Source organism: Blennius ocellaris (assembly GCF_963422515.1).
Source record: "Blennius ocellaris genome assembly, chromosome: 22".
NCBI classification, from domain to species: domain Eukaryota; kingdom Metazoa; phylum Chordata; class Actinopteri; order Blenniiformes; family Blenniidae; genus Blennius; species Blennius ocellaris.
This window is the reverse complement of record NC_137671.1, coordinates 9,864,827-9,877,440: the sequence shown is the minus strand read 5'-3', so window position 1 is coordinate 9,877,440 and position 12,614 is coordinate 9,864,827. Positions and strand designations below refer to the sequence as shown.

Below are 12,614 nucleotides of genomic sequence, written 5' to 3'. Positions count from 1 at the left end.
GACCTAAGTGTGACAAACTCCCCATACTTTGTTTATTTGTACCAGTTTTCACAGTCAGAATGTCCCATTTCCCTTCATTTCCACTCAAATGTATTCCAAGAAGACCATTAGGCGGCACAAATAAAGAGCAGCTTCACTTAATGATATTCACAGTGACAGAACTCAAGGCGGGTAGAGTTGCACGGGTGAATAATCTTGGGGTTAAAAAAAGGCTGCTTTGCATCTTCCTTAGTGACATGTTGCAGGTGTAACGTGCCTTTTACTGGTAAAACTGTTTTTGAATTAACATATTTTTCTCATACTACAGAAAGATGTGTCTATAGCCAGTCCACAGTTTTCTTACTCAACACGGCATGTGCTCAGGAAAGACTCCGAATGACACCAATCAGCTGATGAATACTACTGGACTGTACTCATGAAGCTAGATGGAATCATACAGAAGAAGATATTTAACAAAAAAAAAACCAAAAAACAAGACAAGTTTAAACCCAATGTGCTTTCAGATAAGTGTGTGGGCCGAGGTCCTGCACCCATTCAAGCATCTGCCAACTCCTTGAGAAAGAGCATAGCCAACCTTAAATGTGGATGTAAACATAGAACAAGTTTATGAAGAACTTGCATGTAACACTTTAGTTAAATGTCAAGGATGCGTGTCAAGTGTTATGGTGCAAAAACACTGCATATAAACAAAACTTTTCTTCATCCACGAGAAAACTCCAAAGGGCAACTCCAAGTCTCGATGCAGGTGTTTGACTCGTGAATCACTTGCACATCGATTATGTCTTATGTGAATTGGAGGGGCTTTCGAGGAGTTAAGTGTACACTGGTATATTATGGTAGAAAAAAATATTTATGTGATTAAGACAGAGTATCAGCAGGTGCTTAATATTTTAAAAAAAGTGTCAGCTCTAAGGGCCACAAATTTTAATGAGTCTTGTAGTTAATTTGTGACATTCTCAGCCAGCCACGCCAAACAGGTTGTTTATACAAATTCAAACAAGCCTTCCCTTTCATTGCTGCTGGCTACACCATGGATTTCACAGTAATTGTGCCCACCAGAGCCTAATTTAGAGACGTTGGGAGGTGATTCAGTGTTTTCAGCAAGGCTTTAAATTTTTGCGTGGACTAAAATCTATGAAGCAACAAAGTGTGGAGATGAAAAAGAACAAAGAAAAAAGAAAAAAAAAAGAACAATGCCAGTTGAGGGGATAGTTCCAGTGAATCGTGCACTGAGTCATTTCACTCTTCTGGGAAATGAGCTGAATTCCGCGAGGGAAAGGATGGCAGAAGCACTGACTGCGGGCAAAGGGACCTACCTTTTCTCTCTTTGTCCCTCCCTCCATCTTTCTGTCTCTCCCTCCCACCACCACTTCCATAATCTGTCTGCATCTCTATAGTTTTTCACAATGCTGTTGATACGGTGCTTTGCATTACGCAATAGAGCCGCCCCTCCCATCCTCTCTAACTCAGCACCCTCCCTCTCTCTCTCTCTCTCTCTCTCTCTCTCTCTCTCGTGCTCTCTACCTCCCTCCCTCCCTCACTTGTCCTGATATTAATGACACAGCTATCTGAGGCAGCGGCAGTTCCCTTGCGCGCTCTCTCTCCTGCAGGCTGCACTCATCCACACACTCCTAAACCAATAACATTCTGGACACATATACACATTCTCATACTTGCAGACAACCTGCAGGCACACACACATACGCACAGTACGAGACGCATTTGCTCTTCAAGTTATTATTAGAGGCAGTTGGGACTCACTTGCTTTACACACATTTATCTCGATTACAAGTTTCAGGAAGAAAAAAAAAATGAGGACATTTGTGCTTTGCGCTTGTGCCTCTCTGCTGCTCATGGCCACTCTGGTGCCACGAATCAGCCGGGCTGCAGACTTTCCGGTTAACTCTCACCAGAGATGGGATGCTCGAGGACCCTACAACTTGGGATCTGATTCTGGTGTCGCCTCCTCCTCCTCCTGCCCCATCAAACTTCGACCCTCGGGCCAGTGCGGGAGCTCCGGGGCAGACGAAGGGGAGGACTGCCCCTATCAGCTCACCTTGCCTCCTCTCACCATCCAGCTGCCCAAGCAGTTCAGGCTGCTGGAGAAGACAATGAAGGAGCTGCAGAGCCTGAAGGAGGTGGTGAACAAGCTGAAAAGCGGGTGCCAGGAGTGCCGTGGGGCACGGGGCAATGGGGCTATTGGACATCAGCAGGCAGACCAGGGACAGATCCCAATCCAGCGAGATTCTGGGAAAGAAGTGAGGCTGGACTTGAGGGGACAGGAGGTCCAAGTTGGAACCAGTCAAGAAGAGAGGGGAGATGGGATGATTTTTGGAGGTTCTCTGGAGGGTACTGGACCAGGACAAGGTTCCATATTTGGGAAAATAACATCAAGCCCGAGCACAATGCAAGGCATGCAGGTAAGATGCAAAGTTCTGTTCAGACTGATTTGAAAAATTGTAAGATTTCCACTGTTTCAGAAAAATGATTTGTTAAATGCAAAAAGGGACCAGTATTAAAAAAATATATCTGAATTTTGAATCTATCACAAGTAAATGAAATAAAATCAACATATTCACCGGAAGAAAAAAAAAAGCATAGGATGAAGTCAATATAATTCTCATTGTGCAAAAGACCCTATACATTTCCTGTATGCACATACACTATTTATGGTAATACAAACAATGTCACAGTGGCAATGCACCATTTCTTCCATTTTCATCAAAACAATGCCAATTAATTGAAGTTATAATTTGTTAGTCAGTCAATAAAATTAGTCAGTATTTTGCAAATATTGGAGAGAGTGATGTGGACAGACTAATTGGACTGTGCTGTATAATCAAGCACTTTGGGTACAGTGCCATGTAATATGTGGCCCTGTGAAATGCACCCAGCTGGAATGTAAACTGACCAAACGTCAAAAAGACTTGTATCGTCGTATCTGGCAACAATCCACCGGGAAAAGATTCCCGGTATTGTAAACAGGGTGTGGAATCAGCAATAGACAGTGGCCAAATGGCAGTAAATCTTTGCTGTCTGGTAAGCCTGTTGACTCTCACAGCCCCTCTGGCAGGTGGCCAACTATCACACGGCCCTTGTTTCCAGTCTAAAATTCAAATTTGCATCTAAAACAATGATGCAGGCCGGTGATTTCAGTCAGCCACCTGCTTTGTATTACGTGCCAAAATAATTACCTTCACATCCTATCTGGCCTTTCTCAGGTAAAGCTGAATAGGATGTCAGCCAGCCTGCGCAATGCCAGGAGCCAGATTTCAGCTCTGCAGGGTCGCCTGGAGGGACTCAGCCTGCTCAACATGGACAACATGCAGGCAATGGTGGACAGACGGGTGGAGAACATCTCTGGAGTGGTCAACAAGCTCAGCTCCAGCTGCACCACCGCATGTGCGGTAAAGAACGCCCCTCAATGTAAGTTTGACAAAGATTAGTTTGCTAGCATTCTTTGCATTGTGATCCCGAATCCTCTAATCTGTTAGTCCCGTTATCTTTTTGCTCCATTCTTATGCCTTCATCTTTGTAAGCCCTCTACATCACCGCAGTCTAGCTATACGGGCTTCCAGGCGAAGAGAAATGTGTTTTTTCTATTGTGTTATAGTGTATTCTGTCCTATCTTGCGTTTCTCATAGATGTGTCTCCTCTTTTTTCTCCCTCAAATGTATTTTTTTTCTAATCCTCCTGAGCATCATCCAGAAAGCCTTTCTTTATTCCTTTCCACTCCCATGAAATCACCTCGGATGTTGTTATGGTAATGAAACTCGGGCACCAAAATAAGTCTGGCAGTTTGGGGTTGCTGCGAGCTGAATCTGCTGGCACCAGACCTATTCAATCATTCCTGAGTGTACACTGGTACAATCAAATCCGGGTGGTCACCTTCACCCAAAGAGGCCACTTCTTCTGGGAAATGGGAAATGAAATGTTCCTGAAATAAGAGTGACCTTAGTTGCAACATGCCTTCTCCATTACCGATATGAACAATATTACATAATGCAGGGTATATACTGAGAAAGGGAATTTTCCATCAACTGAATACCTTCAAAAAGTTCTCATATTACATTGTTACAGTAGAGCAGTAGGGTCAGTGCAGCTATAACAATATGAAATAACTATGTGATGCAATATGACAATTACAGCCAATTGTGAAATTCTTGCAATGTCTTATATAATTCAAGGGCTCTAACCCTCTACTCTTCTCGATATGCAGAAACTCGAAAAGAAAAAGAAAAAAGAAAGAGGCAGATATTTAGCACCTATCGAGAGAATGGTCTGTACTTTTTTACAAAAACAAGATCTAAAAAGTACAAAAAAAAAATTAAACCCATCGGGGGGGATTGCAAACTGGCTAAGCATAACAAACATCCAGCTTTACACCAAAAGCGAAAGCTTATTTGGATGAGAGCACAGTCGAATTGCGAGACACTTTTCAGTCTGAAAGCGAGTCCTGACGCTGCACGAGTGAATGTGAAACTATATTGGGGGCTTTTATGTGGAAAACAGATGTGAGCTTATTTCTAAGTAGATTAGCTGGGACAGTAGTGTGAAGGGAAATTCATCCCTTTCTCATCAGCGTCTGCTTCTCCCTTTAACTTGCCTCTTTCTCCTTCAAAATTCTCCTTCAGCTTCTGTCATTTCACCCCTCATGCGCTTATCCACAGAGCATCTGTACCCCCTCTTCATTTCTCCACGCCATTTCATATTCTGTCTTTTCTTGCCCTAACTCTCACTGTCTCACATTCTCTTTAATTCGCGCTCTCTTTGACTCAGTCACTCCACCTCTCTTCTTCTTGAGGTCATGCTCTTGAGCACTCATTGCTGCATAAAACGACTTGCTCTCATTATCTCTTGCTAACACCGCGAGGAGTAATGTGTGCTCTCACTATCTTACTGACAGTACAGTACTTGTCGATGGCACAGAGGGTCAGAAACACTTGTCTTTGTGTGCCATCCTGTCGTGTTGATGTCACAAACTGGCAAATTATTCTGCCTCGAGTCGAAAAATTGTGCCGATTGGCATGTGACGTCAGTTTACAAGGAAAGGAAATCAGCCATTAACTCGAGAATTGACTGCAGTTTCACAAACATTCACCTCAAACTATAATGACAATATGTTTTTACATTTAAGAAAGCCTTTTTCTTACCTCGTAATCCTCATACAACTTCACATTATTACGCAATTACATTTTTCTCTCGCTTCCAGATGTTCTCCCTGCTGAGAAGTACTTGCATTGAAAAGTATTTACTGGTTATTTGTCAACATGTCGAGAATCTGTCATGAGGCAATTCATGTTCAAATGCCTGTGCTGATTTGTGGCTCAACTATGAAGCTATCCAACTGTAGTCAAGTCTTTAAATAAATGTTTTAAGGATATAGATAAAACAAATTTATAATATCCCTGCACAATAAAGACAAGCATTACCCCTTGATGTGCTATAAGCATTTATTTTCAACCCCATTTTCCCGGCCCCTTTTTCCCATTGCCAGCACTAATCTTTACTTTTACTCTGGCCTTGAGGTGAACAGACAGCTATTCATGTTACTGTTCAGCTACATTAACTCTCTTATAACAAAGCTGAATTGGCGCTCAGTCCTCAGCCGGCAACTATTCATCTACAAATGTGGTGGCACACAGTTTCCTATAAAAGCAGCATGTTTTCATTTTTGATGAGTTTCTCTCTGTCAGAATTGAACAACTGTCTTAAATTCAAGCTGTCTTTTTAGGGGAAGATTATACTCTACTATCACTTTCAACACACTTCCTCCCTTGTCACGAGGCGAGGAAAACCTTCATGATAAAAGTGATCGTATTTTAACCAAAATAATTTTTTTGGTTTGAACCCCAAAAAAAAAGGAATGTGGTATTTAAGTAGTCACGCACACGAGGTGTCCAGACATTATCTACGAACAGCATGCATTTCTGCCTCTGACTCATCACTCACAGTTCACTTATCAATCACACAATTGTTTCTTTGTTGTTGTTGTTGTTGTGGTTTGAAAAAGAAATAACATGGTTTGGGATAAATTTGGAGCTTTGTGGAGGTTAGCGAATCGTTGTGGTAATGTGATGGTAAGATTGGAAAACATAATGGGCATGAGCTGAAGTTTTAGTGACTCATCCAATCGCAGTGATTTCCCTCTGTGGAGTTTCAGCCTAAATCAACCTCGCACTACTTCTCAGCACTTGAGCATTAACATACAAATCGTATGGCAACTACAATGCCCTGTGCTGTGAATGCCTTGTCTGCAGACACGATTGACGTCGTTGCTCTTCTGATGAATCAACCATTAATTTAACTCAGCAGTCGAACAGCCAATCAGCCAGCAGTCCTTTCGGCATCAGTGAGTGGTTGATATCAGAGTTATTTAGGTCAGGCTCACTGCCAGAGGCATTCATATTGAGACGGCCCTTGTCTCTTTGGGGATAGTGTCTCCCTGGTCAGATAGCTGGGAAACATGTATGGAGAAAGATGTGAAGTGGAGGAACTGCAGTCAGACACTCGAAGCGAGAGGGACACTGAAAAGAATTTACAGGTCAATACTTTGAATGCCAAATGCCGACAAAGCCGTTAACGTGACAAGGGTGCATTTCCAGCTCACGCTCGGTGCTCAGGCTGCTTTCCATATGGAGCGATTTACCATCTGCAGCCACTTTACACCTGAAGCACTCGGCGATGTTGCATGGAAATGTCATATATGTCTGGAGTCATGGGGAAGCAAATGGCATGCGTCGTCCTTTTATTCTGTGCACCATTTAGTATGTTAAGTCTTGACTTTTCATTATGGGAGCATCACATTGGCAGTTCTTTCCACTTCACCAACACTCTTCAGTCTAGACTTCAGCTCTCTAAACCTGGTGTCTGGCCCTATTCACTTAGCACGGGTCCCGCTACCAAGATCAAGTCTAATCTTCCCTCCCACTAAACAGATTTAACGGTATGACGAAACTGTATCAGCAATGGAGCGCATCGAATAAAGTCTGAGGGAGTCCGCAAGCTGCCTGCCCAATGTCAGGGTGATTTAGACCCAAGGTGAGAATGTGCAGGAAGGGGGGTACGCCTCTCTAATCCAGTTTTACACTTTCCCACGTTTTGACAAGTCTGTTCCTTTCAGTTCCCAAATGCTAACTGACAGGGGCCTTTTGGACTTTGGTGTAGGTTTGAGTCTGTGACCTGCAATGCGACACAGGAGACGGGAGTGAGAGGTCGAAGACATTTGTAAAAGGAAACAGGGCAAGAGAGACGAAAAAGTAGCGATGGTGTGTGATGCGCCTGCGGTGCAGCACATGGCAAGGTTACACACTTTGATCACCTTCATCTTGCACCTTACTTAACTCTCATGTTGGCAGCATGCCATTAATTTTTGAAGATACTACTGAGGGGGATCATAGTTTTTAAAACTAAGCTTATATTCAATTAAGTCCAGGAGAAACTTATAGTTGCAAAAAAGCTTTTTGAACTGTTTGAAGCTTTACAGCATTCCAAGGAAATTATACCAGGGATGAAAACCTCCACAATGGTTAAATCAGGATTTTTCAACTAACTTATTTCATTTTTCATTTTCATCTTCTTTTTTCCACTCTTCCTAAGCCTCGGGGACAGTTTCTATTACGGTCTATTTCAGGCAGAGAAAAATGCCAGCCCAAAGTGAAAAGACGAGATTGAATAGGATCCAATAGCATCCTTTTAAAGCTGCTGCTCTTTCTGTCTTTCTTGTCGACACCCAGCAGTTATGTTAGCCCCCCGGGATTGTTCGGACTACAGTGTCCTGGAGGCGAAAAGGAACGATGTGTATCAGGTGACTCCTGATCCCCGCAACGGCACGTTCGAGGTTTTCTGTGACATGGAGTCCTTCGGAGGAGGCTGGACAGTGATACAGCAGCGGCTCAATGGGTCTGTCAGCTTCAATCGCACCTGGGCCGAGTACAAGAAGGGCTTTGGAAACCTCAGGTATATACTTTAAGTCCTACAGTTTGTTGATGCCATAACATGGTTAAGCTAATGGGGGAAGTTGTGGATTTAAGAGTCAAAACTTACTAGAAACGTGCATCCCCTGCAGTACGTATACAATATATGGGACTGAGACGCCACATAACCATAAACAGGAGAGAATGGAGGTCAACCAGAACCATAAAAGAGATATATGATGGACTTTTCCTCTGCCACCACTGATGGTAGCTCACACTGTGTGACAGTGGAAGCCTCCCTAATGTTCAAGAGAAACAGCCCTTTTTAAATCAAGGTTAATAAAATGTACGCTTGATACTCCATCTACTTTAATGTGAGGCATTTAACAAGAAGACATATTAAAAGATCTCACGAAGATGTACTATGGGATTTGCTGGATCCAATATTTGAAGCTCAACTCTGTGCTGGAAAAGCATTACTGAAGTGCTAAAGTACCTTTTTAATAGTGAAAAACAGGCGATACACAGACCTAGAAACCTCACTGCTTTTCCCTCGGGCCAGTGATGGTGCAGGTTTTTGAAGCAAAAAAAAAAAAAAAAGACTATATAGAATGAATTCTTTTTTCTTTGCCTCCCAAAATTGAGTTCATGATTGTAAAGTACTACAGTGTGTTTGTCAGCTGGCCTGTCAACACAGATGTTGACGCTTCAGCGGCAGGGAAAGAAGAACAAAACGTTTCAAAATCAATTAATATTCATTAAAAAAAATTACCCTAAGCACTTGTCTTGTTTTTTAAACTGCAGGATAATCTTCGACTTGCAAACCACTGCTCCACTACTGTGGGCAACTAATTGGATTTTGATTTTTTTCTTTTAACTCAATCAAAATCACCATCTAACTATTCAATCAGGAATGCATTGTAGTACACACAGTAATAATACACACACCATAATACCGCACTTTCTTTTCTTCTTCATGAAAGTGTCCCAGTTTGCCAAAAATCTGATTATTGGGAGGACTTAATGCAATACACTTGATCAATAATTCCTTAGCACCTGGTTTTTACCGTTGCTATCACAGAGAACTCAGTGCATTCATCAATCACTAATTACAAAATAAAATGCTTATAGATACAACACAAGACATGAACATATATATTAACCAGACAGAACATAGTTACAATAGAGAAAAAGGAGCCATCTGTTTTTAAATCTATCATTGCTACTATCGAAAATTTGGCGAATTTTCGTCATCTTTCTTTTCTTGTACTTTCTAGTTGTAAAAGTCCTTGGAAGCTACTTGATAACAATGCCCGCAGTTGCAGCAATACTTCCATCAAAAAGAATAATATCTTCTTTATTGATTTGACACTGTCACCGTACTCTCCCTTTGCATATCCTTGCATGTTCTCTCGTATAAGAGCAAAAGTACATTTTATTTGAATTACAGTGTCCACAGTCTCACCTAGTGATCATGTTTATGAGCTTGTTTATATACCATGCCTGACGTTCTCCTTTCTTCTATTCTCTTGTGCTTTTACACCCTTGCCTATGGCAGAGGGGAGTTCTGGTTGGGCAACGACCACATCCATTTGCTGACAAAGGCTAAAGATATGATTCTGCGTATCGAGCTGGAGGACTTTGAGGGCGTCCGGGAGTATGCGAAGTACGACCAGTTCTATGTGTCCAACGAGTTCCTCCGCTACCGGCTGTCTATCAGCGGATACAGGTACTTTATTATTTTTGTGTTGGCTCTGTTGTTTGTGAAACTATTTTCATATAATGGAAATCGATTTCCCCCCCAAATAATATGCCTGAATGAAACAAAACAGCAGCCATTTCATCTCAAAGACAATTTCGTGATGTGCTGCTGCTGTACATACTAAAATAAACCGGTTCAGTATTACAATACATGTTTACACCACAAGATAGTGCGGAAACAGTAAGGAGCACATTGATAGTGGTGTGGTCTCTATGAGGAGCAGGTATAGGCAATTTACCCACTGACCCTAGAAAACAGCAACCACCAGCAAAGATTGTGCGTCAATACAAACTATATCTCATACTGCTATTTCTGCTTGCAGCGGGACAGCTGGGAATGCGATAAGTTTCAACAAGCACTTCAACCATGACCAGAAGTTCTTCTCTACGCCCGATCGCGACAATGACATGTACCCGTCCGGAAACTGCGGGTCCTACTACAGCTCCGGCTGGTGGTTCGACGCCTGCATGTCGGCCAACCTCAACGGGAAGTACTACCACAAGCGGTACAAGGGTGTCAGGAACGGGATCTTCTGGGGAACGTGGCACAACATGTCGACAGAGTACTACCCGACCAACTACCGGCAGGCCTTCAAAACAGTCAAGATGATGATTCGACCCAAGAACTACGCTCCTTAAACAGGATGGGTAAATATTTGGAGAATAGTCAGGCAGACAGCGAGGCGGCAAATCCGGAAGACAAAGAAAACGGAAGAACAAGTACATAAAGACTCGAGCACTCATACATATACATGTATTCACATTTACATACATCCATTTGCACACATTTACCCTTGTGTATGTGTACACCGGTAACGATTAGAAACCCTATAGACAGTTTGAATGCAGTAAAAACAACAACAACCAAAAAAAAACTACATTTAGGAAAAATTGAAGTGTGTTATTTTGTTTTTCCACTGTAGTGAGTGTTGGCCTTCAGATTGATAATAAAAGACAATGGACTATGAACAAAGATGGACTAATAAAAAAATAAGATATACACAAATTCACACACACACACTGGAGGTGTAAAGGCCAGCCTCCTACAGGAGCCATAACATTATACGGTGGGTTACCATGAGAGATTTTTCTCTGGTCTCTGACATTTCTCCACTTTCTGTCCTGCTGCCTCCCGCAATAAACCCAGCTGGGACACAGCACAGCACATACGAGTAGTAAAAGCTAATGAGCTATCATTTTCTCTGCTGTAAATGATTTTATAATTAACAGCAGCCACTCAAGTGAGGTATATGAGAGCTGATGATACACTTTGGAGTGGGTCTCGAATTCATTGTGAAAGACTGCAAGCTGGGTCAGAGTCAAACTGTTTCAAAAAAAAAGAAAAGAAGAAAAAAGGTTCAGGCAATAACGTATATCACTCTTTAGGAAGCTGTGTGCAAGTTAAAACTCAGTGTCATTTATTTAATTACACTGTGACAGTTTGCAAATGTATCATGATTGGACACCATATAAAACATCCTGGTATAAATATGCGGCCCGAGACAAATTTCTTTTAGATAATCCCCCCCCCCCCTATACACACTGCATTATTGATGCTTTAGTAAATTCTCCCTGACAGGAGCCAGGGAACAGGACACTGCTGGAAGCACTGAACCACTGCAGGTCTCTGGAAGCCACACAGCAGTTTTTATTGGTAAAATCCTCCTTGACTCACCACCCACCATTTGTACAATACTGCTATCTAATGTTAGGAAGCTGTATAGCACCATTTAATCCATTTTGTACACACTGTGAAAGGAAAAGATGGGAAGGGATGTTTCACCCTGAGGATGTGTACAGTATTTATTTTACTTTGTGAGGTATGATAAGTTTTATATAATGTATAGCTCATGCAGTACAAAGTCTAATGATTGTTGATATTTGAACAGTGCTGAAGACTGTGATACGTGACAGTCCATAGTAAATGCATACATATTTGGAGCTTGGTGTGTGTTCCACAATAATCTTTTCTATTGTTCATACTCAATTGCCATGCACTTTTTTTAATATTTAAAATGAATAAAGTTGAAGTAGCCAAACGAGGCTGTGTAGATTGCAGTGTCTGGCATTCAGAATCATATAATTGCCTGCTCATCTTAGGAAGTACCTTCTGTATTGGATTAATGAAAAAGCGCAAAAAAAAAAAGAAAGAGAAGTTCAGCATGAGTATCCATGATGAGAAATGTAAAGTGTTTTCCATCTATAAACCTGGGCTAAATGATGCCGATAACAATGAAGGGAAAGTTTTTGCATGCCCATAACAAATGGGTTAATGAAGCGTTGACTCAATAAAGGAAATCAATGAAAGGCTGAGTTCATATCAACTTCACAGAAGATTAATGGCCAAACTGTCGGACTGTGACCTAAATGTCTGTTTACTGTCTGTGGTGATCGAGTTAATAAAAAGCTTTTTTTTTTTTGCTTATCCATGTTATGATTTCAAGCTTAAATCATTCATTTTTATATAAAACACTTTGTGGTGACTGTTGGGAAAAATAAATTGATTTAAATACAATACAGTTTTCAGAAATGTTCTTGAATATTTAAGAGTAAATGTTTCTGACTGACATAGTATGTTTATCATGATGCTAAAAAAACTAAATGCATGAGTCTTACCTCATCTATGCACTGGGACTCAGGAGGAGCAGACGCATGAGCAATAACAGAGGGCTTCTGCTTTGGGAATGAAGCGTCCGGCGCAAGGGCCACAAGAAGTGTGTGCTCCATTCCTTCATCCACGCCTTGCTCTTCTATATCTGCACCCATGAGAGGCCTGCCACCCCCCTGCTCCTCATATGGATTCACTAATGCAAAACACATCAATACAGTCGATCAATAAATCTATTTATAGCCTATATTAGAAACAGAAAGACTGGGTGGACAACATTAATCAATAATAACATCATCAATAATGACAACAGAAATAGAAGGATGCAG

At 41.7% G+C, this 12,614-nt stretch overlaps 1 protein-coding gene across 2 annotated transcripts; it reads left to right on the top strand.

Moving 5' to 3' along the window:
• Positions 1–1,592: 1,592 nt before the first annotated feature.
• On the top strand, positions 1,593–12,192 carry fgl2a (fibrinogen-like 2a). Of its 2 annotated transcripts, none has more exons than XM_080518077.1 (5): positions 1,593–2,420; positions 3,222–3,426; positions 7,740–7,959; positions 9,475–9,645; positions 10,001–12,192. In XM_080518077.1, exons 1-5 carry the CDS (start codon positions 1,812–1,814, stop codon positions 10,314–10,316), a joined length of 1,521 nt encoding a protein of 506 aa, XP_080374203.1. In that variant the 5' UTR covers positions 1,593–1,811; the 3' UTR covers positions 10,317–12,192. The 2 variants fall into 2 exon arrangements, with proteins under 2 accessions (XP_080374203.1, XP_080374202.1); XM_080518076.1 differs by having other exon boundaries at positions 7,737–7,959.
• Positions 12,193–12,614: the final 422 nt, after the last annotated feature.